The 26,906-nt window shown below is 46.8% G+C and overlaps 1 protein-coding gene across 4 annotated transcripts in view; it reads right to left on the bottom strand.

Moving 5' to 3' along the window:
• Positions 1-2,535: 2,535 nt before the first annotated feature.
• The window catches only part of SSB (small RNA binding exonuclease protection factor La), a 103,930-nt gene continuing 79,559 nt past the window's right edge, over positions 2,536-26,906 (bottom strand). For all 4 annotated transcript variants that reach the window (XM_033944160.1, XM_033944161.1, XM_033944162.1 and 1 more), the window contains exons 11-12: positions 22,142-22,276; positions 2,536-3,049 (exon numbers count right to left, since the gene is read on the bottom strand). In XM_033944160.1, coding sequence (XP_033800051.1) covers positions 2,871-3,049; positions 22,142-22,276 — 314 coding nt within the window. In that variant the 3' untranslated portion in view covers positions 2,536-2,870. The remainder of the gene's footprint in view (positions 3,050-22,141; positions 22,277-26,906) is intronic.

Genomic DNA, 26,906 nt, shown 5'->3' with positions numbered 1-26,906 from the left:
GCCTTTTATAAGGAAAGGAAAAAAAAAAATGCCGCTTACAACTCCCCCAGGAGAATTGATAGTACAGTACTTCGACTCAGAGGTTACTTCTGCTCTTGGATACAGGACACGTTAAGAGAGGAGCAGGTGATTCGCGCTGACCTAGTTTGATTCCTCTGACAGCCCGTAGAAGAGCGTCTTTAAACCTGGAAGTGAGCTGTGAATGTTTTGGCGGCTCATGAGCACTGTAGTGCTGGTGGGACGTTTGGGCTCGTGAGAGAGATGAGGGTTCACGGGTCGCTGGGGGTGACTTGCTGCGTGCTATTGCAGGCAGTTGCTGTAACGCTGTTCCTTCGTAGCTTTTTCCCTGCACCTGTGCGCTCTTTGAACCACCTAGCCGAGACCCTGGTGGAGCCCAATGCAGGTAGTCGGGGATGCTGGGTGGCAGTGCTTCTGCATCTCGATTGTGTTGCTGCTTAGAAAAATTCCTGCGTACTGGTGCTACTGCTATAGAAAAGCTGACGCTGCGTCTCCTCTCTCGATCCCTGCCAGAATCGGAAGTCTTCTCCAACTCTGTTGAGGTTCGATAGAGGAGCCGCGGCGGGGGCTTTGAACAAAAAAATGAACTCTTTGTGGCCGGAGTCGGCAAGCCCGACAGAGAGATGCGTGGTAAGCGCGCATGCGCACTCTGCTGGCCACGGAACTACAGATCAGGCAATATGGCATTAAGAGTGCGCATGCGCGCTTAGCATTTTATTATTATAGATTACAGTCTACACAAGAGTCCACAGTACTTATGTATTTCGCAGAATGTCCAAAAACTGTCCAATGGAGGTCCATAAGTTGCACTATAATCAGGGTAAACCAAACCACCTGGCCAAGGGGTCCAGCAAGAACTGACAACAGTCAAACAGGTCCAGTGGCTGACTGTTGCAAAAAGAGGAAATGACCCTGCGATCCAAGTGTAGACATGAAGCAAGTAAAGCCATCTCAGAAGAAATTGGAACGAGTGAGGTGATTAAATTTGCAGATAACACTAAACTGTTCAAAGTTGTTAAAATGCATGCGGATTGTGAAAAATTGCAGGCAGACCTTAGGAAATTGGAAGACTGGGAATCCCAAGTGGCAAATGAAATTTAATGTGGACAAATTCAAAGTGATGCACATTGGAAAGAATAACCTGAATCACAGTTACTGGATGCTAGGGTCCACCTTGGGAGTCAGAGCCCAAAAAAGGGGGGATCTGGGTGTCATCGTAGACAATACAATGAAACCTTCCACCTAATATATGGCGGTGGCCAAAAAATTAAACAGGATGCTAAGAATGATTAAAAAAAGGGATGGTTAACAAGACTAAGAATGTTATAATGCCCCTGTATCGCTCCATGGTGCGACCTCATCTGGTGTATTGTCTTCAATTCTGGTCTCCTTAGTGGTGCCAGAAAACTTTCAAAGAGCAACCAAGATGATAAAGGGGATGGAATGCCTCTCGTATAAGGAAAGTCTAAAATGATGTAGGATATCACACTAATGAACACTCAACTGTATGTCTTTTTTTCTGATTAATTTTTCCTACATTAGAGAACTCCAGCTAACTAAAAATCAAGCGGTTGTTAGGATACTACTGCAGACCTTAAACCAGACCTAAAGAAAACAAATTTATCTTCCTTCTCTCCTCACCTTTCTAACACTAAGCTGCTTCCATGTTTTGGTTGCAACATTTTCTTAGAGGGCAGTCACAGAAGATAATCCTACATGAAGTATGAAGGTGATTAACAATTGCCAAGGGCTTCATTTTTTTTTCTTATTATTAAAAAAGTAGTCTACCGTTTCCTTAGTGAAAGGAAACAGTAGCTCAGAACATTAATATTGAATATCCTAATTTCCTCTAAAACAAGTTTCTACATACTATATCATTATTGTAGATTGAATAGTGAAAACAAATATAAAAACCTTGAACAGTCCCCACACCTCCCCTATTTTTTTAATTCAAAATGTTTAAAAATTCAGGTACTGCAGCTACTAGGTAACAATCTCTCTCTAGGTCATTCCTCGTATACTCATCCGCCATGAATCTTACCCCTGACCTGGATTAGAAAAGGGGGGAAAAGCATTCCTGAGTCACTCCTGGATTACTTCAGTTGCCAGTCCTATTTTGGATTATGGAACCACTGAGGTAAGAGTAAGGGGGTGGGGGATTGTATCCTATTTGAAAAAAAAAAGAAATGGGGCAAAGTACAGTACTATATTTGACTTTACTGCACAGTAGCTAATTTGCATATTACAAAAAAAGTAGAAAATATCCCCTCATATCTCCATCACCCTCACCCCCAAGCTGCAAAGGGCACATCACAGAAATCTAAAGATATGACGGCATTTCTCATTGGGCACGTTCAATTCATCCTTTTTGTCCTGGTGCTGCATGCTGTTCAGCTCCTGCTCCACCCGCTAATCTTTAATTCACCAGTTAGTCCTAAGGTGTAACAAGCCTACTTCATGCTTAGAACTGTTCAGGGGTGGAAGGATGGGCTAAACACTTAAAACCAGAAGAGAAAGGATCTTACAGTTAAGATTTTATTTATACTTGTAAGCAAAAGCAATATAATCAGTTTTAGAATTGTCTGGGCTAAATTAAATTTTCCTTTTGAAGGGAAGAACGCCATCCTAAAGTAAATTGTATAGACAAAATTATAAATAAACCCCCCCCAACAAGTCCTTGGAAAAGTCATGCACCCGAAGAAATGAGCTAACAAAAAAATCTCCATGATTGCAGGCCAATATTGACATGGACTTTCTTTGCTTTTCTATCAGCTGAATTCCAAAACTAGGAAGGTCTTAAAATATTTTAAAAATCTTTGCATTTAAAACCTCCATCTTTTCAATCCAAACCACTATTGTTCACTAGTGCCTTGTTCAGTTTTTTGCTGTTTTGCTGAAGGTTCTCGAGCTCCATCTGCTTCCTCCAGGGTTCGTTTCTTGGGAGTAATTGGAACTTCTCCATTTTTGACTTTTTGCTCTTTTGAGGCCGGTTCTTCAGTTGTGTCCATTTCTTTCTTAGGACTAATTAAACCTATGATGTATAAAAAGAGTTGAATGAGTACAAGATACATTATTTGCTTTTGGAGGGCACAAAAAGAAGTTTAAGAATTGTAGTCTTAAGGCTAAGCCCATTGTGATGAGGGAGTAAGAGGACATTAGTAATAATTTTATTTTTATATATGGTGGTTCATATACAGTACTAATTATACAATAAATGAATAAAATACAGTTTATTAAAACACAATAAAAATTCCACAAAAAAGTACTAGCTATAAGATCAATATGCAATTTACCAGTCGATATTCTGGAACATCAGTTTACAAATTAGTCGAATAAATCAGTTTTTAGTAGTTTCCTAAAGGACACATGAGTGGCCCTAAGAAATAATGGTACTTAGCCATATATCCATCTTACCTGCCTGAAAACCGAGCAATTTATCGAAAAATCTCTTGTAATAACAAGACTTGCTAATCGGGAAGACAAATAAATATTGCCCTCGAGTAATTCTGTTAGGTTTGTATGTTCAAAGCCAAAGACAAGTAAATAGGAGCCATACCAAACAGTACTTTAAAACAGGTACAACCAAACTTAAACAATATTCTAGCCTCAAAAGGCAACCAATGCAACTGTTGATAAGATGAAGTAACATGGTCATATTTTTTCAACCCAAAAATTAGACGGATCGCTGTGTTCTGTATAAGTCTCAGGCTCTTTTGAAGCTTTTTATGAGATCCCAAATATATTATATTACAATAATCCAGAATGGACAAAATAGATGACTGTACCAATAATCTAAATGATGCATTATCAAAATTTTTATCGTCCGAAGTTTCCACAAAGTTGTGTAACATTTTTTTACTACTAAATTTGTGTAGTAAGAAGTTACTACAGGCCCAAGAGAGAATTGTTTCACTTCTTACTACTCTGGGGAGCTACCCCACTCCTATCCTAGCCCCGAGCCCTTCCCTATCATCTAGAGGGCACAGGTTACCAATACATCAATGCGGAGTGCTGAAGCTGATTTTCAGGTAATGGTCTTTCCCACTCCCTTACACCAGGTTTTTGAGCTCTGTATGTTTATATTGTTTAAATGCAAACCATTAATAATTTACATATGAGAAAATTTTACAAATTTAGTTCAATCCTTATATAACACACTGACTAAATATAATCTAGCCTGGGCACTCAGCAGTCTCACAAGAAGTTGAGTCCTTGCCTGTGCCTCGAGCTGAATCTACACACTCTATGCAAGAAGTCCAGTCTTTGCGAGTGTCTGGTCTGGAATCCTCACACTCCATACAAGGAGCCGAGTCTTTGGGAGTGCTTTGAGATACCTCGATCCAAACCACTGAGTCTATGGGACTTCGATCTACAGCTTCCAGCCCTATATCCTCACATAAGGCATTGCCCGTTTCAAGTCTCCTCGACCTCGCACGAGACCTGCTTCCAGACAGCACTCTCATCGCCGGTCGAGGCACAGGTCCTCTTCAAGAGAGCAGCCTTCTTCATCCAGGTGTTACAGCTCTTCGAGGCCTCCAACTCCTCGATCCAGCACACCAATAGCAGAACCTGAGGGCTCCGCTTCTCCCAGTGCCTCGTCCCAGTCTGCTTATTTGCAAGTATATCAATACTCCAGAGAGGCCTCACCTTCGTTTTCCACTAGAGGTGCCTCGAGGTCATCGAATCCCTCTCGAAGCCATCCTTTTGCAAATCAATTGTCCTTTTTCTCTTTCCTCCGTCAAATGGCTGAGGACCTGGATCTTAAATTGGACTCTGGTTCTAAGTACTCTAAGGAGTATTTAGAGGAAATGAGTTTGCCTCAGCCTCCTGCGGAGTCTCTCAAACTTCCTCTTAACAGACTTCTTTCTCAAACTTTCAAATGAAACCTGGAGACTCCTTATGCCATTCCTGCTGTTCCAGGCAATTTGGAATCGAGGTATAGAACTGTACATTGCAAGGGCTTTGAGAATGCTCAACAATCTCATCAGTCCCTTCTTATGGAATCTTCCTTTCCCTTCTTGTGGAATCTTCTTTAAAGAGGAGTCATTCTTCCAGGGTCTATGCTACCGTACCTCCTGGCAGAGAGGGCAGGACCATGGACAAGTTTGTCCACCGTCTTTATCAAAATTCAATGATGGCCTCCAGGGTTTTGAATTATAATTTCATCTTTACTACTTATTTTAAGTATTTTATTGATATACTCCCTGGTTTTACTAAAGACCTTGCTCAGCACAGACTTTTGGAGTTCCAGCAAGTCATTGCTACCTTAGCACAACTCAGGTTACACCTTCTTCAGTCATCTTATGATGCCTTTGAACTTTCCTCAAGGGTCATTGCTTCGCACCATTGATATGGATCCCAACATTCAGGATCGTCTGGCCAATATTCCTTGAGAAGGCAATGACCTCTTTGATGAATCTATAGAGGCCACCACCAAGAAGTTGTCTGAGCATGAGAAATCTTTTGCTTCCATAGTCAGACCAAAGCCTAAGCCACCTCCTTCCAAGCCTTCTCGACCTCTTAAATCCTATCAGAGACGTTATCCTCCAAGGGCAGCTCCTTACACTGGAGCACCTCCCAAGAAACCGCAACAGCAGCAGCAGCAACAGAAACTTCAGCCTTCTGCTACACCAAATGCTTCTCAGCCTTTTTGACTGTCTCAAACAGAGCATAACCTCCATCATTCTGCCTCTGTCCTCTCCTCTTCCCATAGGAGGTCGTCTCCATCATTTTTACCATCGATGGGAGACCATTACATCCGACCTCTGGGTGCTGTCAATAATCAGGGAAGGATTCTGTCTTCATTTCACTCAGATTCCACCAGAGCTTCCTCTAAGGGAGTATCCTTCCAATCCATCCCAGACCGCCTTCCTTCTTCAGGAAGCTCAAGCTCTGCTTCGTCTCTGTGTCATCGAGGAAGTTTCCTTGGAACAGCAGAGCACGGGTTTTTACTCCCGTTACTTCCTAGTTCCAAAGAAGATGGACGATCTGTGGCCCATACTGGATCTCAGGGCTCTCAACAAATTTTTGGTCAAAGAAAAATTTTGCATGTTGTTCCTGGCATCCCTTTATCCCCTTCTAGATCAGAATGATTAGTTGTGTTCTCTAGATCTCAAGGAGGTTTACACTCACATCCCCATTCATCTGGCCTCCCGTCAATACCTCAGATTTCAGGTGGGGAATCTGCATTTTCAGTACAGAATGCTACCCTTCGGCCTGGCACATCATCTCCAAGAGTGTTCACCAAGTGCCTAGTGGTGGTTGCAGCAGCTCTGCAGAACCATGGTCTTCAGGTGTTACCCTACCTGGACGACCGACTCAAAGATTCAACATCTCAGGGGGTTATTGTAGCGACACAACGTGGTTCCTTCAAAGCTTGGGATTTGAAATCAACTTTCCCAAATCCCACCTTCAGCCCTCTCAGAACTTACAGTTCATCAGAGCTGTTCTGGACACTGTCCAACTCAGAGCATTCCTTCCTCAGCAGCGGCTGGATGCTCTCCTTCAGCTTTGCCGCAAAGTGTCTTCCCTTTCTTCACTCTCAGCGAGACACATGGTAGTACTACTCAATCACATGGCCTCGACTGTTCACGTGACTCCTTTTGCCAAACTTCACCTCAGAATTCCTCAGTGGACCCTGGCATCTCAGTTGCGACTCACTCTCTCAACACATTACAGTCACTCCTTCGTTGAGACAGTCTATCCACTGGTGGATGCTCTCTTCCAATCTCTCCAGAAGTTTACTGTTTCAGACACTCCCTCATCAGAAGGTCCTCACGACAGATTCCTCGACCTACGCTTGGGGGCTCATCTCGATGGTCTCCATACTCAAGGCCACTGGTCCAGCACGGATCGTTAGTGTCACATCAATCTGTTGGAACTCAGAGTGATCTTCAATGCTCTCAAAGCTTTTCAGCATCTAATTCACGACCAGGTAGTCCTTATTCGGACAGACAATCAAGTCGCCATGTACTACGTAAACAAGCAGGGAGGAACAGGATCTCTCCCTCTTTGTCAGGAAGCTCAAAGGGTGTGGGTCTAGGCCAGTGATTCCCAACCCTGTCCTGGAGGAACACCAGGCCAATCGGGTTTTCAGGCTAGCCCTAATGAATATGCATGAGAGAGATTTGCATATGATGGAAGTGATAGGCATGCAAATTTGCTTCATGCATATTCATTAGGGCTAGCCTGAAAACCCAATTGGCCTGGTGTTCCTCCAGGACAGGGTTGGGAACCACTGGTCTAGGCGATCCATCACAACACCTTCCTGAAAGCAGTTCATATTCAAGGAGAGAAAAACTGGTGGACAAATTGAGTCGTCTTCTGCAACCTCACAAATGGACACTCAATTCTTCATCACATTTTTTCTCAGTGGGGAACTCTTCAAATAGATCTCTTTGCGTCTCCATACAACAACAAACTGCCTCAGTTCTGCTCCAGGATATACTCTCCTCATCGCCTCGAGGCAGATGCTTTCCTTCTGGAATGGACAAATCTGTTCCTGTATGCGTTCCCTTGTCAAGCTCAAGAACGGGTCCAGAGAAGATCGACTAAGATGGTTAAGGGGTTGGAGGAGCTGCCGTACAGCGAGAGATTAGAGAAACTGGGCCTCTTCTCCCTCAAGCAGACATGATCGAAACATTCAAGGTACTGAAGGGGATAGACTTAGTAGATAAGGACAGGTTGTTCACCCTCTCCAAGGTAGGGCGAATGAGAGGGCACGCTTTAAAGTTGAAAGGGGATAGATTCCGTACAAATGTAAGGAAGTTCTTCTTCACCCAGAGAGTGGTGGAAAACTGGAACGCTCTCCCGGAGTCTGTCATAGGGGAAAACACCCTCCAAGGATTCAAGACAAAGTTAGACAAGTTCCTGCTGAACAAGGACGTACGCTGATAGGGCTAGTCTCAGTTAGAGCGCTGGTCTTTGATCAAAGGGCCACCGCGTGAGCGGACTGCTGGGCATGATGGACCACTGGTCTGACCCAGCAGCGGCGTTGCTTATGTTCTTATGTTTGATCATGCCACCATGATTCTAATAGCTCCTCAGTGGCCCAGGCAACCCTGGTTCTCCCTTCTACTTCAGCTCAGCAGCAGGGAGCCATACCTTCTACCAGTTTTTCCATCTCTGCTTATACGAGTCAAGGATCTCTTCTATATCCCAACCTGCAGTCTCCACACTTGACAGCTTGGTACCTCTCAACATAATTCCTCTTCTGTTTTCTCAATCTGTTTGGGACATTTTAGAGGCTTCCAGAAAGCCTGCCACTAGACAATGCTGCCACCAAAAACGGACTAGATTTTCTACGTCATGCATCTCTCATAACAAAGAGCCTCGAGATACCTCCTTGTCTTCCATCTTGGATTATCTTCTGCACTTATCTACCTCTGGCCTCAAGTCTACATCCATTCGAGTTCCATCTTAGTGCAATTGCTGCTTTCCATCAGCCTATCGAAGGGAAACCCCTTTCTGCTCATCCAGTGGTTTCCAGATTTATGAAAGGACTTTCAATGTCAAACCTCCTCTAGTGGTTTGGGATCTCAATGTTCTTGCTCAATTGATGAAGCCTCCTTTTGAACCAATGGATACGGCTCATCTGAAATATCTCACTTGGAAGTGGTGTTTCTCATTGCCCTCACATCTGCTCGAGAGTCAGTGAGCTGCAAGCTTTAGTTGCTGATCCACCTTTCACAGTTTTCCATCATGACAAGGTGGTCCTCCGTACCTACTCATCCTAAATTCTTACCTAAAGTGGTTTCAGAATTTCATCTCAACTAATCCATTGTACTTCCAGTATTTTTTTCCAAGGCCTCATTCTCATCCTGGAGACTCAGCTCTTCATACCCTGGACTTTAAGCATGCTTTGGCCTTCTACTTAGAACACACCAAATCACACAGATCTGCTCCTCAACTTTTTGTCTCCTTCTAGCCAATCAAGTTGGGACATCCAATCTCTAAGCTTACCATCTCCAACTGGATGGCTGTTTGTATCTCTTTCTGCTATGCTCAGGCTGGACTGCATCTACAGCCCACAAAGTCAGAGCCATGGCGGTTTCAGTGGCTTTCCTCAGATCCACTCCTATTGAGGAAATTTGCAAAGCTGCCACCTGGTCCTCAGTTCATACTTTCACCTCTCATTATTGTCTGGATATTTTCTCCAGACAGGATGGCCATTTTGGCCAGGCAGTATTACAGAATTTATTGTCCTGAGTTGCCAACACTCCCACCATCCCATTCTGGTTATCTTGGAGGTCACCCACATGTGAGAATAGGCTGCCTGCTTGTCCTGGGATAAAACACAGTTACTTACCACAACAGGTGTTATCCAGGGACAGCAGGCAGCTATTCTCACAACCCACCCATTTCCCCTGGTTGGCTTCTCTGCTAACTATCTGAACTGAGGAGACATGCCCTGTGCTGGGCGGGAAGGCATGCGTGGTGGGGCAGACTCAAAACTTCTGAGTTTCTTCAAGCAAGTCTGCTTGCGAGGCTGTCCACATCCAGGCTCCGTGGATGACGTCACCCACATGTGAGAATAACTGCCTGCTGTCCCTGGATAACACCTATTACGGTAAGTAACTGTGCTTTACATAAAATATATTTTCATAGATTGTCTTTTCAGGCTGAGACATGGGATAAGGAATTTAGTATTTTGATAACTAACTATTTCATACCAGCATTTTAGGAAATTGCTTAAGATTTTTCTGTTTAAAAAATTTGTCAGCCGCATTGAACTGCAAGATTTTGTGGTATATAAATAAACTTTTATGTTACGTTATACTGTTTTAAATAGTAGCCAGTCCAGGTCAAAAGCACCTCTGGATAAGCACTGATTTTCTCCATGTCTACCTTAACAGCTTATGCACTTTTCCTCCAGGAATTTTTCCAAACTTTTTTTTTTTTAAAACCCATATACCGTATTTTTCACTCCATAAAACGCACCCTAGATTTAGAGTAGGAAAACCAGAAAAAAAACATTCTGAACCAAATTGTGTACTAATATATACCACCCTGTCTCCCCTTCCCTGCCAGGCTGTTCATTTCATTTTTCATATACACACAGCAGATATAAATTATCAAAACTGATACATTTTGATCACTAAATTGAAAATAAAATAATTTTTCCTACTTTTGTTGTCTGGTGATTTCATGAGTCTCCTTCCTTCCTTTCTTCACTCAGGCCCAAGAATTGTCCCTTTCTATTCCCTCCCTCTCATCTCCCAAATTCATGCCCCCTCCCACTCACTGTCTTCCAGCCTTTGTTCTTTGACCTCCCTCCCTCCCATGCCCCCTCATTGCCTTCTAGCCTTTGTCCTTCGTTCTCCCTCCCTCCCATGTCCCAAGTTCGTGCCTCCTTGCCCTCACTGCCTTCCAGCCTTTGTCCTTCGTCCTCCCTGCTGCGCAGGAAACTGCCTTCTCCCCCTCTGTGCGCTGAAACTTGCCTACCCTCTGCCAATTCCTCCTCCTCAGTTCTGACGTCGGGAGAAGGCTTGTGGGCTGGCGACGTGCAATTGCTGCATGCTGGCCCTTCCCTTTGAGTTGTGGCGCAGTGGCGGTGAGCAGGGAGCAGAAGCAGCAGCGGGCAGCAATCAGCCTGTGTACCCCCCACAAGTGGGCCATTTTAAAAAGGTACACCGGGGTGGGTGGAGGGTGTTAAAAAAAAAAAAAAAAAAAAGTTACCTTTGCTTCATAAGACGAACTAAAATTTCCACCCAATTTTGGGTGGGGAAAAAAGTGCGTCTTATGAAGTGAAAAATACGGTACATTAACTGCTTTTACCATTTGCTCCAGCAAGGAGTTCAAGAGCTTAACTATGCATTCAGTGAAAAATGTATTTATGTATTTTTAATGTAATTTCAACCCCCTAGGTTTTGTACTTTTTCAAAGAGTAATCAATTTTACATTTACCCATTCAACTCTTCAGGATTTTATAGACCCATCTCTTCTTCCCCAAGCTGAGAAGCCTCTTTAGCCTTTCCTCATTGAAGAAAGGTAGAATATGGGAGATATGATAGATATGTTTAAATCAAAAATTAAAAAAATGTCACTCACCAGCAGTGAGTTACCACAATAAGATCTAACATTAAGATATAAAACAGGTGGAGAAAAACCCTCAAAAAAAACTTATCACGCAGCAATCTTTGATGATTTTCAGTTGGCGTTCTTATTGTCATTGGCAAAAAACTCACACCCGTCCAAGACAAAGATCTAAAGAGGGAACAACCCACTACTGTGCACAATAATAATTTTTTAAAGTTTTCAAAACATTTTAATACTTTTTAATCGTTTTTATAAAATAGTTTATAAATTATCAAGCTTCAAAGTATAAAAAGCTAAAAAGCTGAAAAAAGCAGAAGCAAACTACTTAGCTCTGTCACCAGAGAACTCTACTAGGAGGCAGCTGCTGGTATTAAATCCATTTCTTCTTTTCAACAGTAGTCCTCAGCCTCACGCAGTAAGCTCCCCGACAAACCTTTTTTTCAGCTTTTTAGCTAATCTGGTGAGACTGGACTCATTTGGAGCACTGGTCTTGACCTAGGGGCCGCCATGTGAGCGTATGCTGGGCAGGATAGATCACTGGTCTGGCCCAGCAGCGGCAATTCTTATGTTCTAGGAAGTTCACTATCCTTTCTTTCATCAACACTTCCATTATTTTTCCAACAACCGAAGTGAGGCTTACCGGCCTGTAGTTTCCTGCTTCATCTCTGTGACCACTTTTGTGAATAGGGACCACATCCGCTCTCCTCCAATCTCCAGGAACCACTCCTGTCTCCAGAGATTTGTTGGTAAGTCTTTAATAGAACCCGCCAGAACCTCTCTGAGTTCCCTCAGTATCCTGGGATGGATCCCGTCCGGTCCCATCACTTTGTCTACTTTCAGTTTTTCAATTTGTTCATAAACATTTTCCTTCGTGAACAGCACAGAATCTACTCCATTTTCTTCTGTTACTTTGCCAGACAATCTCAGTCCTTCTCCAGAATTTTCTTCCGTGAACACAGAAAGCACAGTTACTTACCGTAACAGGTGTTATCCAGGGACAGCAGGCAGATATTCTCACATGTGGGTGACGTCATCCATGGAGCCCCGACGCGGACAGCTTTTCAAGCAAACTTGATTGAAGATTTCAAGTTTGCTAGTGCTGCACCACGCATGTGTGTGCCTTCCTGATCCACTAGAGGGCGCATACCCACCTCATGGTCCTCAGTTCAGATAGCTAGCAAAGAAGCCAACCTCGGGGAGGCGGGCGGGTTGTGAGAATATCTGCCTGCTGTCCCTGGATAACACCTGTTACGGTAAGTAACTGTGCTTTATCCCAGGACAAGCAGGCAGCATATTCTCACATGTGGGTGACCTCCAAGCTAACCAAAAAGGGACGGAGGGAAGTTGGCAATCCAAGAAAACAGATTATGCAAAACCGACTGGCCAACCGGCCGTCGTTCCTGGACAGAGTATCCAGGCAGTAGTGGAAGGTGAAAGGATGAACCGAAGACCAAGTGGCAGCCTTGCCAAACTCCCCGACAGGCGTCGACCTGAGGAAAGCTACCGAAGCCGCCATCACTCGGGCTCTATGTCCTGTGACTCGACCCTACAGTGCGAGATCAGCCTGAGCATATGAAAAGGAAAAACAAGCAGCGAACCAGTTGGACAAGGTGCGCTTGAAAACCGAGCGTCCCGACCAATGAGGGCGAAGGACAAAAAGAAAAGAGGAACCGTCCAAGGAGACTGACGAGCGTTGAAGACAAAAAGCCAACGCTCTCTTACAGTCAAGTGTGCGAAGCGCCACCTCGCCAGGAGGCGAGTGGGGCTTCGGAAAAAAGACGGAAAGAATAATAGAAAGATTGAAAGGAAAGGCCGAAACCACCCTGAACAAGAACTGGGGTGGGGCACGCAGGACCACCGCGTCCCGATGAAATACAGGAAAAGACGGGTCCGCAACCAGAGCTTGCAGCTCATTGACTCTGCGAGCAGACGTGAGAGCAACCAGGAATACCACCTGCCAGGTGAAGTAATTCAAAAGAGCTTCATCAATGGAATCAAATGGAGGTATCCCAATTGAGCCAGGAACACGCAAAGATCCCAAACCACCAGAGGGGCTTTGAGCGGAAGATGTACAATGAAGAGATCCCTCATAAAGCGGGAAACCATCGGATGGACGGAGAGCAGCGTCCCATTCAGCGGCCGATGAAAGGCAGCAAATGCACAGAGGTAGATTCGAAAAGATGTAGATTTGCGACCAGACCGAGCCAAGTGCAACAGATAATCCAGCACTGAAGGCAAGGAGGCAGAGAACGAATCCATGCGGTGCTCAGCACACCACGCAGCAAATCAGGACCATCTCTGGAAAAAGCATTGCCGAGTGGAGATCTTTCGAGAAGCCTCGAGAACACCCCCACCGACTGAGAGAAACAGAAGGAGGGAGGCACGTTGCGAGGAACCAAGCTGCAGATTGGAATGCAACAGAAACCGCAATACTGAGACAGCAGAGAACGGGAACATAGGTAGAAGCTGAGTTCCCCGATACGCTGGAGGAACCATGGCCGCCAGGGCCACAGAGGAGCCATCAAGATCCTGATGGCGCAGACAGACAATCCGAGTACAGGGAGGGAACGCATAGAACCCGCCCATTCCATCGAGAAGGAAGCATCCACCACGATGCGAACTCGGTAGAACATCCTCGAGCGATCTCGAGGCAACCAGAGAGTGAGGGTTCAAGTGAACAGAACTACCTGTTGGGTTCCCCACCGAACATTCATATGCCGCAGAGTCTGAGAATGGAGCAACCATTCATGCGGCCGAAAAGGGCGACTCAACGTGTCCGCCAGACAATGCAGCACGCCCCGGAATACACCGCCCAAAGAAAAAGCAGTGATGTAACCCCCACTGCCATTGACAAAAGGCTTCCCCGCAAGGAAACAAGGAACCTGTACACCCTGGCTTGGACACCGAATACATCGCCAGGAGAAGTCGGGACGCACCAGATCACGGTATTGCAAATGGCCTGGAGTTCCAGCAGATTGATGTGGCTGCGACAGGCCGCACCCGACCAAGGACCCGAAGGCCGTCGAGATGCACCCCTACGTCAATGCCAAGTAGTCCATCGGCAGACGGGAAAACGAAGAGGTGGCCCCCCAACGAAACAAGCGTGTCAAGGTGGGCGACACCTCAATATGCTGGGAAGCGGGATCCCGATCCTTTCATCACTAAGATGCTCGGGTCCAGCGGGGAACATGAAGATGAAACCCGGCGAACCACGGGACATCCACCGTGGAAAACCCCTGCTCCCAAAAGGATCAGCAACAGGTCGGCCGAGGCCGAAAAACCGCTGAGACACCAGCCGACACAAGCGCCGACAGGCCACCCGCCGAGGCAGAGGCAGAAAAGACCGAAGGCGGACCGAGGACAGAAGGCCCACCTTCCGGCATAAACCAACAAGGGCCTCCTCTGAGGCCGAGACAAGGCTCCAGGTCCGCCCCTACGGACTCCCGAGACTGGGGCGGGCTGAGATAGACCCACTCCTGTACTAGAACAAGTGCAGGGCACGAAAGGCCAGGACCAAACGCAGATGGGAGGATGGGAATGCCCGACCGACAGAAGGGAGGCTATACTCCCAGTGCGTAGGCACGGAGACACCGCTCCCGAAGGGAGTGGAGGAATCCCCAGAAGGAGAGCAGCCCGGAGGCAATGCGAGAATAGACGAAAAGACGGCCCGAAGTCGCCAAAGCCGGCGGCCAACCCCAAACCCGGCGCTGCAGCAGCTATTGCGGCTGCTGCGAAGGAGGCCGAGATAACATAAGAAGGGTCTCCAGAGAAGGAGTCCAAACCACCAAGGCAGACGGGATGAAGCCAAAGGCGTCCCGATAGGCGAAGGACCTGTCGCGAGCTGAGAGGCGGTTAGTGGACACCGCAAGAGAGGCCTCAATAAGCGCAGAACTCACGCACGTAAAAGCGGCGAGACGCGCCTGGAGGCTCGGAACCTCAGCCACCCTCGGCGCCAAGCGAGAGGCCGCATGGCGGGAGCAATAGAGCCGGAGCAGGGAGAGAGGCGGAACCCTCTCGAACCGGAGCTGGAGACGCCCAGGTGCAACCCCGGAGTCGACACCGCGGCCCAAAACCAGCCGCTGCCGCGGTAACAGCGACGTTGCTGCACTAAGCCACCATCGACTTCGAAACACAAGGCCATAGCCCCCCAAAGGGCACAAAGCCCCAAGCGACGTCAAGTCACACGCCCCCGTCGACGGTGCGAAGCCTCGGCAACGACGAGGCACAGAGCTCCAGCCGACGATGAGGCCCCCAGCCTCAGTCGACGTCGAGGCGCAAGCCTCAGGCGACGTCGAGCCCAAGCGTCAAGAGACGCGGAGCACACTGCCGCAGCCGACACCGAAGACACCAACCTCCGCCGACATCGAGACCTCCAGCCCCAGTCGACATTGAGGCAGAAATCAATCGAGGCACCCCACCGCATTCTACATCGAGGCGCAAGGCCCCAGGCGGCGGGGAGGCACCAAGCCGAAGCCGACGTCAAGGCAGCTGCAGTCGACGGCGAGGCACAAAGCCCCAGTCGACGTCGGGGCACAAAGCTCCAACGACGTCAAGAAACGAAGCCTCAGGCGGCGGCGAGGCACCAAGCCCCACACGACGGCGAGGCACCAAGCCCCAGTCGACGTCGAGGCACGAAGCCCGGTCGACGTCGAGGCACGAAACCTCATTCGACATCGAGGCATGAAGCCTCCGTCGACTTCGAGGCACGAAGCTCCAGTCAACGTCGCGGCACGAAGCTCCCGCCGACGTCGAGGCACATCGAGGGTCAGAAATCAGCACCGTACCAACGAACTGGTAAGAAAGGTGCAGCAGTGCGCTCCATAAGGGCAACCTGGACATGAGTATTCCCATGGAAGGAGGCATGCATTGAAGGTCTCGTAGAGGCGGGCACGACTGCACTCGATGCCTCCGTTGACGTCGAGGCACGAAGCCTCAGTCGACGTCGAGGCAGGAAGGCTCAGTCAAGGTCGAGGCACGAAGCCTCAGTTGACGCCTAGGCACAAAGCCCGGTCGACGCCGAGGCACGAAGCCCCATTCGACGCCGAAGCACGAAGCCCCAGGCGACGTCGAGGCACGAAGCCTCAGTCGACGTCGAGGCACGAAGCCTCAGTCGACGTCGAGGCACGAAGCCTCAGTCGACGTCGAGGCACGAAGCCTCAGTCGACGTCAAGGCACGAAGCCCCAGTCAACGTCGAGACACGAAGCCTGTCGACGTCGAGGTACGAAGCCTCAGTCGAGGGCGAGGCACGAAGCCTCAGTCGACGTCGAGGTACGAAGCCTCAGTCGACGTCGAGGTACGAAGCCTCAGTCGAGGTACGAAGCCTCAGTCGAGGGCGAGGCACGAAGCCTCAGTCGACGTCGAGTCACGAAGCCTCATTCGAGGGCGAGGCACGAAGCCCCAGTCGAGGTCGAGGCACGAAGCCTCAGTCGACATCGAGGTACAAAGCCTCATTCGAGGGCGAGGCACGAAGCCCCAGTCGAGGTCGAGGCACGAAGCCCCAGTCGACATCGAGGTACAAAGCCTCCGTCGAGGTCGAGGCACGAAGCCTCCGTCGAGGTCGAGGCACGAAGCCCTCGTCGACGTCTAGGCACGAAGCCTCCGTCGAGGTCGAGGCACGAAGCCCTCGTCGACGTCTAGGCACGAAGCCTCATCCGACGTCGAGGCAAGAAGCCCTCGTCGATGTCGAGGCACGAAGCTCCAGTCGACCTCGAGGCACGAAGCTCCAGCCAACGTCGAGGCACATGGAGGTTCCGAAGTCAGCACCGTACCAATGAACTGGTAAGAAAGGTGCAGCAGTGCGCTCCATAAGGGCAACCTCGTGAAGAGTATTCCCATGGGAGGAGGCACGCTTTGAAGGTGCCTGGAATGCCTGAGACTCAGCCGATGTCATTACCGAGGTAATGCAGCTAAAAAACAAAAGGAAGAAAGAAGACTTACCAGGGATCGAAGCTACTCAGTCCGATTCCAACGAAGGAACAAGGGTCCCGGCCATCCTGCTCACACGAGGTGAGCCGAGAGAGGCCAGGGAAGCCGAAAATACAGCTACAGCCAAATGAGGCCTAGCCGCATGGCTGAGGCCCAAGAAGGGCCTGCCGGTAGAAACACAATAAAAAGTCCGTTTTAAACATTTTTTTTTTTTTTTTTTTAAAAACAAAGAAATACACGATCAAGTAACAACGCACAGCGACTCCCTAACAAAATAAAGAAGCCGCGGTGCTAGAAAGGCACATAGAAGAACGGAGAGAAGAGAGACAGGGCTTTCTGGCTCCGCGGAAAACTAAGAACTGAGGACCATGAGGTGGGTATGCGCCCTCTAGTGGATCAGGAAGGCACACACATGCGTGGTGCAGCACTAGCAAACTTGAAATCTTCAATCAAGTTTGCTTGAAAAGCTGTCCGCGTCGGGGCTCCGTGGATGACGTCACCCACATGTGAGAATATGCTGCCTGCTTGTCCTGGGATAACAGAAGTATTTGTTTAGCATGTTTGCTTTTTCCTCATCACTCTCCATATATCGGTTCCCAGCATCTTTTAGTTTAGCAATTCAATTTTTCATCTTCCTCCTTTCACTAATTTATCTGCAAAAATTTTTTGTCTCCCTTTTTTTACATTTTCAGCCATTTGTTATTCCACCTGCGCTTTCGCCAATCATATCTCTCTTTTAGCTTCTTTCAGTTTCACCCAGTAGTCCTGTCTGCACTCCTCGTCTTGGTTTTTTTTATATTTCAGGAATGCCAACTCTTTTGCCTTTATTTTCTCGGTTTCCTTTTTCTCTTATTTTTATTTATTTTCTTCACATAAAAGGTCTGTAGCCATTTTTATCACTCCTTTCAGCTTAGACCATTGTTTCTCCACTTCTCTTATGTCTTCCCATCCTATCAGCTCTTTCTTCTGGTACTCTCCCATTTTATTAAAGTCCGTACGTTTGAAATCTAGGACTAAGTATTGTGCAGCCGCTCTCTACTTTAGCCATTATATTAAACCAAACCGTTTGATGATCGCTGCTTCCCAGGTGAGCACCCACTTGAACATTAGAGATACTCTCTCCATTTGTGAGGACCATATCCAATATCGCTTTTCCCATGGATTACTATTCGATGTGTTGTAAACCACTTTGGGTGAATCTCTTTATGAAAAGGCAGTTAATAAATCCAAAATAAAACTTGTGTCAGCTATTTTGAGTAGTGAGACTGCACAGGGAATGAGCATAGGAGAATAACTCTTGCCTTGGCTCACCACTGGACCAATAGGGCTTAATATAGGCCTGGGATAGGCTCGAGATGGGTCTGAAAGGAGGAGGACCAGAATATAAGCCAAGACCCCCATTTTTGGGCCTAAAAATCTAAGTTTATATCTTCCAGGTGCATCAACATTTTTCAGTTCCTTCATATCACTCAAATATATTTCTGGAACAGGTAGCTCTTTTACATCCACCTCATTAAAGAATGAAGCAAATAAGGGAAGAGTGTGGGGCAGTGGTTAAAGCTACAGCCTCAGCACCCTGAGATTGTGGGTTCAAACCCACGCTGTTCCTTATGACTCTGAGCAAGTCACTTAATCCCCCCATTGCCCCAGATACATTAGATTGTGAGCCCAGACAGGGAAAAATGCTTGAGTACCTAAATAAACTCATGTAAACTGTTCTGAGCTCTCCTGGGAGAACGGTATAGTCAATTGAATTTAAAAAAAAAAAAAATTCTTTTAGAGCAGGAATGCCCATAGAAGGGAAAAACCCCTCAGATGACCCCGCAACCCCTGGATCCAAAGCAAGACCCCCAGCTGCCTGTAAATAAGCCTTGCACATAGCCAACATAAAATCAGGGCTAAACAACCCTGGTGGCAATCCAGAAATCATAGCAGGAGCAGAGGACACATTTAAGACCTGTTCCATCTCTCTAAGAAAGGAGGAAAGGTTGCCTGAGGCCGTGGGCAAAATGCATGCGCTTTCCACAAAAACTGAGGGAGGAGCCGTCGCTGAACAGTCACCTGAAATCAAACACAGCACCAAAACCAAACTCTACACCACTAGCAGCCCCAGCGACAAGGGAATCCCCAGCGTCTGCAAGCACGAATCTATCAGTCCGCCGGCAGCCAAGGAAACCCCTGCATGGGTGACAGGTGAGGTCCAGGTGTCACTAGCGCCTCTTGCTGATGAGGGGAGCCTGACACTCGAAGCTGGGTGGAACATTTTGTGCACCCACCAGCCCCATTCACTGCTCGGCGCCCACATAAAAACGCACTTCTGCTGCTTTTTTGAAGCGCTCAAACTAAATGTGCCAAAAACCCATGCACAACAAAGCTGTCTTAAAATGATGTCCTCAGGATCACTTTATGCTCCGTTTATTTCTTATGTCTTTTTTTTTCCCTTTAATTCTCACAGCTAACCAGCTGTCTCAAGAGAGCAGACCCCACAAGGTACTCTAAACTAGTTTGTGCTGGACAGGTGGCCAGGCATACGGTTGAGTCTCCTCTAAACACAGAAAACCTGGGGAGGTGGGGGAAATGAGGGGAGGGACGACCTCTCTTAGTTTGGCACCCCCGAGGTCAGAAGTACCCCCCCAAGAGGGTCCTCCAAGCTCTGCCTGGACAGCAAAAGGAACAAGATAAAATTCTCTAACCAGATCCAACAGGCCCAAGAAACATCAGCACAGACTGCACAATTTATCACTCCACCTGCTGGAGACTGAGAAAAGACTGAGTGTATTAGGGACTGCACAGCCCACATGTACTGTAGCCAAAAGTCAATGTCTCAGTCTCCACCTGCTGGCAGAAGAGCGTAAACCCATCCGTTTTTGTGCAGGTCTGGAGGGGATCCTAAATAAATGTTTTTGCAGTATATTCCTTTAGGCCCCGATTCACTAAAGTAAGCGATCGTTGCTAAACTGTTACTAAACAATCGCTGTTAACCGACCCGATTCATAAAACGGCCCACTGTGGGTTTATCCCCCTCCACCCAACCCACCCGAATCCCAAAAATATGGCAGGAGGGATGCCCATTCCCTCCTTCCCCTAATGGCGCCCGCCTGCTCCCTGAAAGAAAAAACAAAATGGCAGGAGAGATGCCCACTCTCTCCTGTCGTCTCCCCGCCCCTGCTACTTTTACGTTGGGAGCAGGAGAGGAGCCCAGTCAGACCCTTCTGCTCCTCTGGCGGCCTCCTATGCAATGTGGGCCTTAGGCCCCTCCCTGGTGCATCATGTGACATCATGTGATGCACCGGGAGGGGCCTAAGGCCCGCATTGCACAGGAGGAGGTCGAAGGAGCAGGAGGGTCTGACTGGGTACCCTCCAACATAAAGGTATGGGGGGAGGGGGCCGACGGTAAGAGGGAGTGGGCATCCCTCTTGTTGGGTTTTTCGGGGGGGGGGGGGGGGTGACAGAGGTATTTGCAGGCAGGAGGGAGTGGGCATTCCTCCTGCCATTTTTTTTGGTTCGGGGAGGAGTGCTTTGTAGGGAGGGGGGGGGTTTATTTTTTCATTGGGCAGATATTTTGCATGTGTAATACACGCAAAATATCTGTGCCATTAAAAAAACAAAGAAAAACAAAAAACAAACTCCGGCAGAAGCACTGACAGGAAGCTGCTTCTCCTGTCACTACTGTCAGGGCTCTGCACCAACTCAATCGTTCACCGAAACTTGATAGTGAATCAATCGCTCTTTTAAATCGGCCAACAGCAATTAAGTCGCTATCTATAGTGAATCTGGGCCTTAGTGTCTTCCTATTTTCCCTCTAAGCAGAGCAACTGGGTAATCGCTCATACATTTTATATGGTCACTCACAAAAAAGCCAAATTGACTTTCAAAACAAAATTAAACTAAATTAATTGCCATGTGTGATTATTTTTGCACTATATATAGAGATGCATTGCTAATACTGGGATCAAATACTTGGTTTTTAGAACTTGTTCACATGAAAAAAAAATCTGAACATTCAAAGGGAATTTTGGTGTCTTCACTGCAATTATCTCCAAACTGATCATGTTTTAACCATTGCCAAGCAGCTCCAAAGTCATGCATTCCACTAAAGATCAGATCTAAAATAACGTCTCTTCTTGTTTGTTCCTAAACCAGCTACTCTATGGATTTCCTGCTTGAGCCTTGCTTTAGAAGAAATATTTGCAGGTGAAAAGGATAAATACAGCTCTAGTTTTTGGTCTTTGCTGGAAATACTATCCATAATGCCAGTCTATTTTAATAATGGGAACTCACTAGAAACCACACTGAGAATATTTCATTTAAACCAAAACGCTTTACAGATACCATTTGACCTAAACCAGTGAAGCTTCATCATCCAGTTCCTTCTTCCCCTTGAATTGAATGAAGTTCCATTCACAATACTTTTAGAACTGCTGGAACAAATATGAAAAAATTTTCTAGATTTTGACATTCCTCTGGCTAGAGAGGCAAGGTATCATCATTTATAAAAATTCTAACATCTTCTACCAGCTTCTTTTCCAGAAAGTCAAAATGTAAATATCAAAATAATACAAATTCAAAGATTCACAGCACAATGGCAGGTATTGAGTTAAACTAGTATCTTGGTTACTAAGAAACTCCACATGCTAGTTCCAAATGTCATTTAATGCAAATGAAAAAATATGCAACTGAACCAGAACTCCATTCTGTATGGGATGTATCTTCAGACAGAAAGGACTGGAAAAATCAGTTACTAAGGCTTGCTCTTTGAATTGTTGTAGGACACCAGTGAAAAAAGGCAATGCAGCCCTAAGGGGGGTCTGAAGACAGCTGGGAGCAGATGGATTGCAGGGCTAAAAGCACAAAAAGGTCTGCTGCTCTTGCTCCTTGCACACACTGGAAATGGGCATCTGTTTACACAGCAGGCATGAAGCCAGAGTCTCAACCAATAGAAGGGCTCCTGACTCAATGATAGCAGGCATCACATGCACATGGGGAACCAACAAGAGTAAAACTACAACTTACAGGTAATCAACTGGTAGTTCACAGTGTAACTGTATTATAAATATAATAACTTTAAATGTCTATACATAAAGTAGGGGCAGAACAAAGAAAACTAGCTTTTTATAGCCCAATTCAGTTAGTCTGTAATATACAAGTATCTTGAGCTACCTTTGTCATCTTCCAAATCATCACTCTCTTCATCACTTTCAAATTTTGTTTTCTTGCCTTGGAATTGAATTTTCTTCTTTTCTGAAGAGCCTTGACCTGCTTTACCACCTCGTCCTTTGCCTTTAAATTTACGACCTGCAGAGAAAACAGTCAGTCAGTCATGTAAATCCTGCCCCTAGCTGATATCCTAAATAATACTGTCTGTTTACTATAGAAGTTAAAATAGTACACTTGGTCCTCATAACAGGAATATCAGTGCTGGTGCCCTGTAAGTCCAATTCTGCTGGGCACACTACAAGAGGGAGATATTGGGGAGATATTTTTGGTAACAGTATTAAAAGCAAATTTTCTCTGGTCTGTATTGCACTGAGAAAAATAGGAGGTTTGTCATTTTGGCTGCAGTGAAATGTACCAATTTCATAAAGGTTATATAGTTGGGCTGAGCTGAGAGGATGGGCAGCACCTTATGTTAATGACAAAAAAGGTTACGGGACTAAATGATGTACACATACTGAATAGTTAGCACTGGATCAGAATAAGGGAATTGGAAAACCAGTTTGCCACAAGTTTAGGGGAAAAGGAGATGCATGAGCTTCCCAGAGAGCAGGTTCTTAGGTCAGAGTTCTGAATTTACTATGGATGTATGGTATGTCTTTTGCTGAGCCATTTCTAATGGTTCTTGCAGAGATGGGAGACAACCTTTTAGTGGGGAAACCGTGTTACTGGCAGCTACAGAGCTCTTATATGGGCTGGGAATTCTGAGTACTCCACAGGCTCTTCTGAAGATAAGAGGAGCAACAGCCTTTGGGAGCATGGCCTAAAGGAGCAGTATCAGTGCCAAGGGCTGGGAAGAACAGAGGTAGACCTCTAGTGGGGAACCCTATCACTGGCATTCAGAGCCCCGCTAGGGCTCGTGATCCTGAACCTTACTAAGGAAATACCCAAGAGGCTCTTCTTGAAGACCCATGAGGGTGGCGGCCTCTGATGTACAATTGGCACTAGTGGCTCCGCGAAGAGGCAACCTCCGGTGTACAACTGGCATTAGTGGCCCAGCAAAGGAGGTGGCCTCTGGTGTACAACTGACAATAGTGGCCCTGCAAGGGAGGTGGCCTCTGGGGTGCTATCAGCACTAGGGGTTCAGCCAAGGAAAAGGCGCCCTAGTTGTGACCAGCAGAGGATAGCTGTCCTCCAAGCTTAGGAAAAGCTTCCAGAAGACTGCAGCAGGAATATACCTAACCAGCCTGGAACTCTAGCAGCCACCTGCCCAAGAAAACTTCAGCAGAGGGGCGAGATCTGGGGGGCTGGAGGAGGGTGGAACAAGGAGCAGGAGAACCTGGGCATATAGCTACACCCACACAATGACTTAGCTAAGCAGCTGGGTGGAGCTTACAGCCACTACTTTTGGTAACCAAGACAATGATTTGAAAGGTATAAAGAACTATAAGCTACTGGTTCTGAAGATACTCGGACTGGAAAAGTGTCACGAGTGGAGTGCCGCAAGGTTCGGTGCTTGGACCCGTGCTCTTCAACATATTTATAAACGATCTGGAAATTGGTACGACGAGCGAGGTGATTAAATTTGCAGACGATACATAAGAACATAAGAATTGCCGCTGCTAGGTCAGACCAGTGGTCCATCCTGCCCAGCAGTCCGCTCAAGCGGCAGCCCTCAGGTCAAAGACCAGTGCTCTAAATCAGTGGTTCCCAATCCTGTCCTGAAGGACCACCAGGCCAATCAGGTTTTCAGGATAGCCCTAATGAATATGCATGGAGCGGATTTACATGCCTCTCACTTCCATTATTTGCAAATCTCTCTCATGCATATTCATTAGGGCTAGCCTGAAAACCCGATTGGCCTGGTGGTCCTCCAGGACAGGGTTGGGAACCAGTGCTCTAAATGAGTCCAGCCTCACCAGCGTACATTCCAGTTTAGCAGGAACTTGTCCAACTTTGTCTTGAAACCCTGGAGGGTGTTTTCTCCTATAACAGACTCCGGAAGAGCATTCCAATTTTCCACCATTCTCTGGGTGAAGAAGAATTTCCTTACGTTTGGTACGGAATCTATCCCCTTTCAACTTTAGAGAGTGCCCTCTTGTTCTCCCTACCTTAGAGAGGGTGAACAGTCTGTCTTTATCTACTAAGTCTATTCCCTTCAGTATTTTGAACGTTTCAATCAAGTCCCCTCTCAGTCTTTCTCTTTTCAAGGGAGAAGAGGCCCAGTTTCTCCAATCTCTCATGGTATGGCAACTCCTCCAGCCCCTTAACCATTTTAGTTGCTCTTCTCTAGACCCTTTCGAGTAGTACCATGTCCTTCTTCATGTGCGGCGAACAGTGCTGGACGCAGTACTCCAGGTGAGGGCGCACCATGGCCCGGTACAGCGGCATGATAACCTTTTCTGATCTGTTCGTGATCCCCTTCTTGATAATTCCTAGCATTCTGTTCACCCTTTTCGCCGAAACAGCGCATTGTGTAGATGGCTTCATCGACTTGTCGATCAGAACTCCCAAGTCTCGTTCCTGGGAGGTCTCTCCAAGTACCATCCCGGACATCTTGTATTCATGCATGAGATTTTTGTTACCTACATGCATCACTTTACACTTATCTACGTTGAACCTCATCTGCCATGTCAATGCCCATTCCTCAAGCCTGATTATGTCACGTTGCAGATCTTCGCAATCCCCCTGCGTCTTCAATACTCTGAATAATTTTTTATCGTCCACAAATTTAGTCACCTCACTCATCGTATCAATGTCCAGATTGTTTATAAAGATGATGAAGAGAATGGGCTCCGTGGATGACATCACCCACATGTGAGAATAGCTGCCTGCTGCCTCTGGATAACAATTGTTACAGTAAGTAACTGTCCCTTACTATTTGTCAGCGTTCTAAAATCACAGTAAGGCCCTCCTCTACTAAACCGCGCAAGCGGTTTTAGTGTGTGGAGCCGCGCTGATTGGCCCGTGCTGCTCCCGATGCTCATTGAGTTCCTATGAGCGTCGGGAGCAGTGCGGGCCATTCAGCCGTTAGCGCGGTTTAGTAGAAAAGGGGGTAAGTTTGGACAGGGCTCCAGATTTTAAGGAATGAGCTGGTGGTATGATGTTTTTCTGCAATCAACCTTTCAAATTTAGTAGTGATACATACTGTGTTCCACCATACCATGAACTCTACCTTGGCTAAGTTCTTCCAGCAATGCAATATATTTTTGATAGCCAAAAACAATAGGATATTAAGCAAGTGAGCATTGGGTTCTGAGAGAGCGTGTATAAGACTCAGTTATCCAAGTACAATAATTTTGAGATATAATGGTTCGTGAAAGCACAGTTACTTATCGTAACAGTTGTTATCCAGGGACAGCAGGCCGATATTCTCAACAGTGGGTGATGTCACTGACGGAGCACTGCAGCAGACAGCCTCAAAAGCAGACTTGTTTGAAGATCTTTATAAGAGCTTCCGAGTGCTGCACTGCGCATGCGCGAGTGCCTTCCCGCTCGAGTTAGGGCGCGCGTCTCCTGTGAGGGAGCTCAGTTCAGATACCTAGCTAAGAAGCCAACTAGGGGAAGAGGGAGGGTTGTGAGAATATCTGCCTGCTGTCCCTGGATAACAACTGTTACGGTAAGTAACTGTGCATTATCCCAGGACAAGCAGGTAGCATATTCTCAACAGTGGGTGACCTTGAAGCTAAGCATAAAGGGATGGAGGGAGAGTTGGCAAGTTAAGAAAAGAGATTTTGCAAAACAGATTGGCCAAAATGGCCATCCCTTCTGGAGAAAGTATCCAGACAATAATGAGAGGTGAAAGTATGAACCGAGGACCAAGTGGCAGCCTTGCAGATTTCCTCAATAGGAGCTGATCTGAGGAAAGCTACAGACGCCACCATAGCTCTGTGGACCATGACTCGACCCTGCAGAGGGAGACCAGCCTGAGCATAGCAGAAAGAGATGCAAGCAGCCATCCAGTTGGAGATGGTTCGCTTCGAGACAGGATGCCCAACTTATTTGGATCGAAGGAGATGAAAAGCTGAGGTGTGAGGTTGAGTGTGTTGCAAGTAGAAAGCCAAGGCATGCTTGCAGTCCAAAGTATGGAGAGCTACTTCTCCAGGATGAGAATGAGGCTTTGGAAAAAATACTGGAAGAACTATAGCTTAATTGATGTGAAATTCTGACACAACTTTAGGCAAGAATTTGGGATGAGTACGGAGTACCACTTTGTCATGGTGGAAAACTGTAAAAGGTGGATCCACAACCAAAGCTTGTAACTCACTGACTCTTCGAGCAGACGTGAGGGCAATCAGGAAAACTACTTTCCAAGTAAGGTACTTCAGATGAGACTTATCAATTGGTTCAAATGGAGGCTTCATCAATTGAGCCAGGACAACATTGAGATCCCAGACCACTGGAGGTGGTTTGAGCGGTGGATGAACATTAAAAAGTCCTTTCATAAAGCGGAAAACTACAGGATGTGCAGACAGAGGTTTCCCATCAAGAGGCTGATGAAAAGCAGCAATCCCACTAAGATGGACTCGGACAGATGTAGACTGGAGTCCAGATTGTGATAAGTGAAGTAAATAATCCAAAACAGCAGCCAAGGAGGTAGACATTGGCTTCATATGGCGAGTGGAACACCAAGCAGAAAATCTAGTCCATTTCTGGCCGTAACACTGCTTAGTGGACGGCTTTCTGGAAGCTACTAAAATATCCTGGACAGACTGAGAGAACTGTAAAAAGAGTCCGTCAGGTTGAAAGGTACCAAGCTGTTAAGTGTAGA

Source organism: Geotrypetes seraphini, chromosome 5, assembly GCF_902459505.1.
Source record: "Geotrypetes seraphini chromosome 5, aGeoSer1.1, whole genome shotgun sequence".
In the NCBI taxonomy this organism is placed as follows: domain Eukaryota; kingdom Metazoa; phylum Chordata; class Amphibia; order Gymnophiona; family Dermophiidae; genus Geotrypetes; species Geotrypetes seraphini.
The sequence above is the reverse complement of the archived record's forward strand: the minus strand, read 5'-3'. Positions and strand labels throughout refer to the sequence as shown.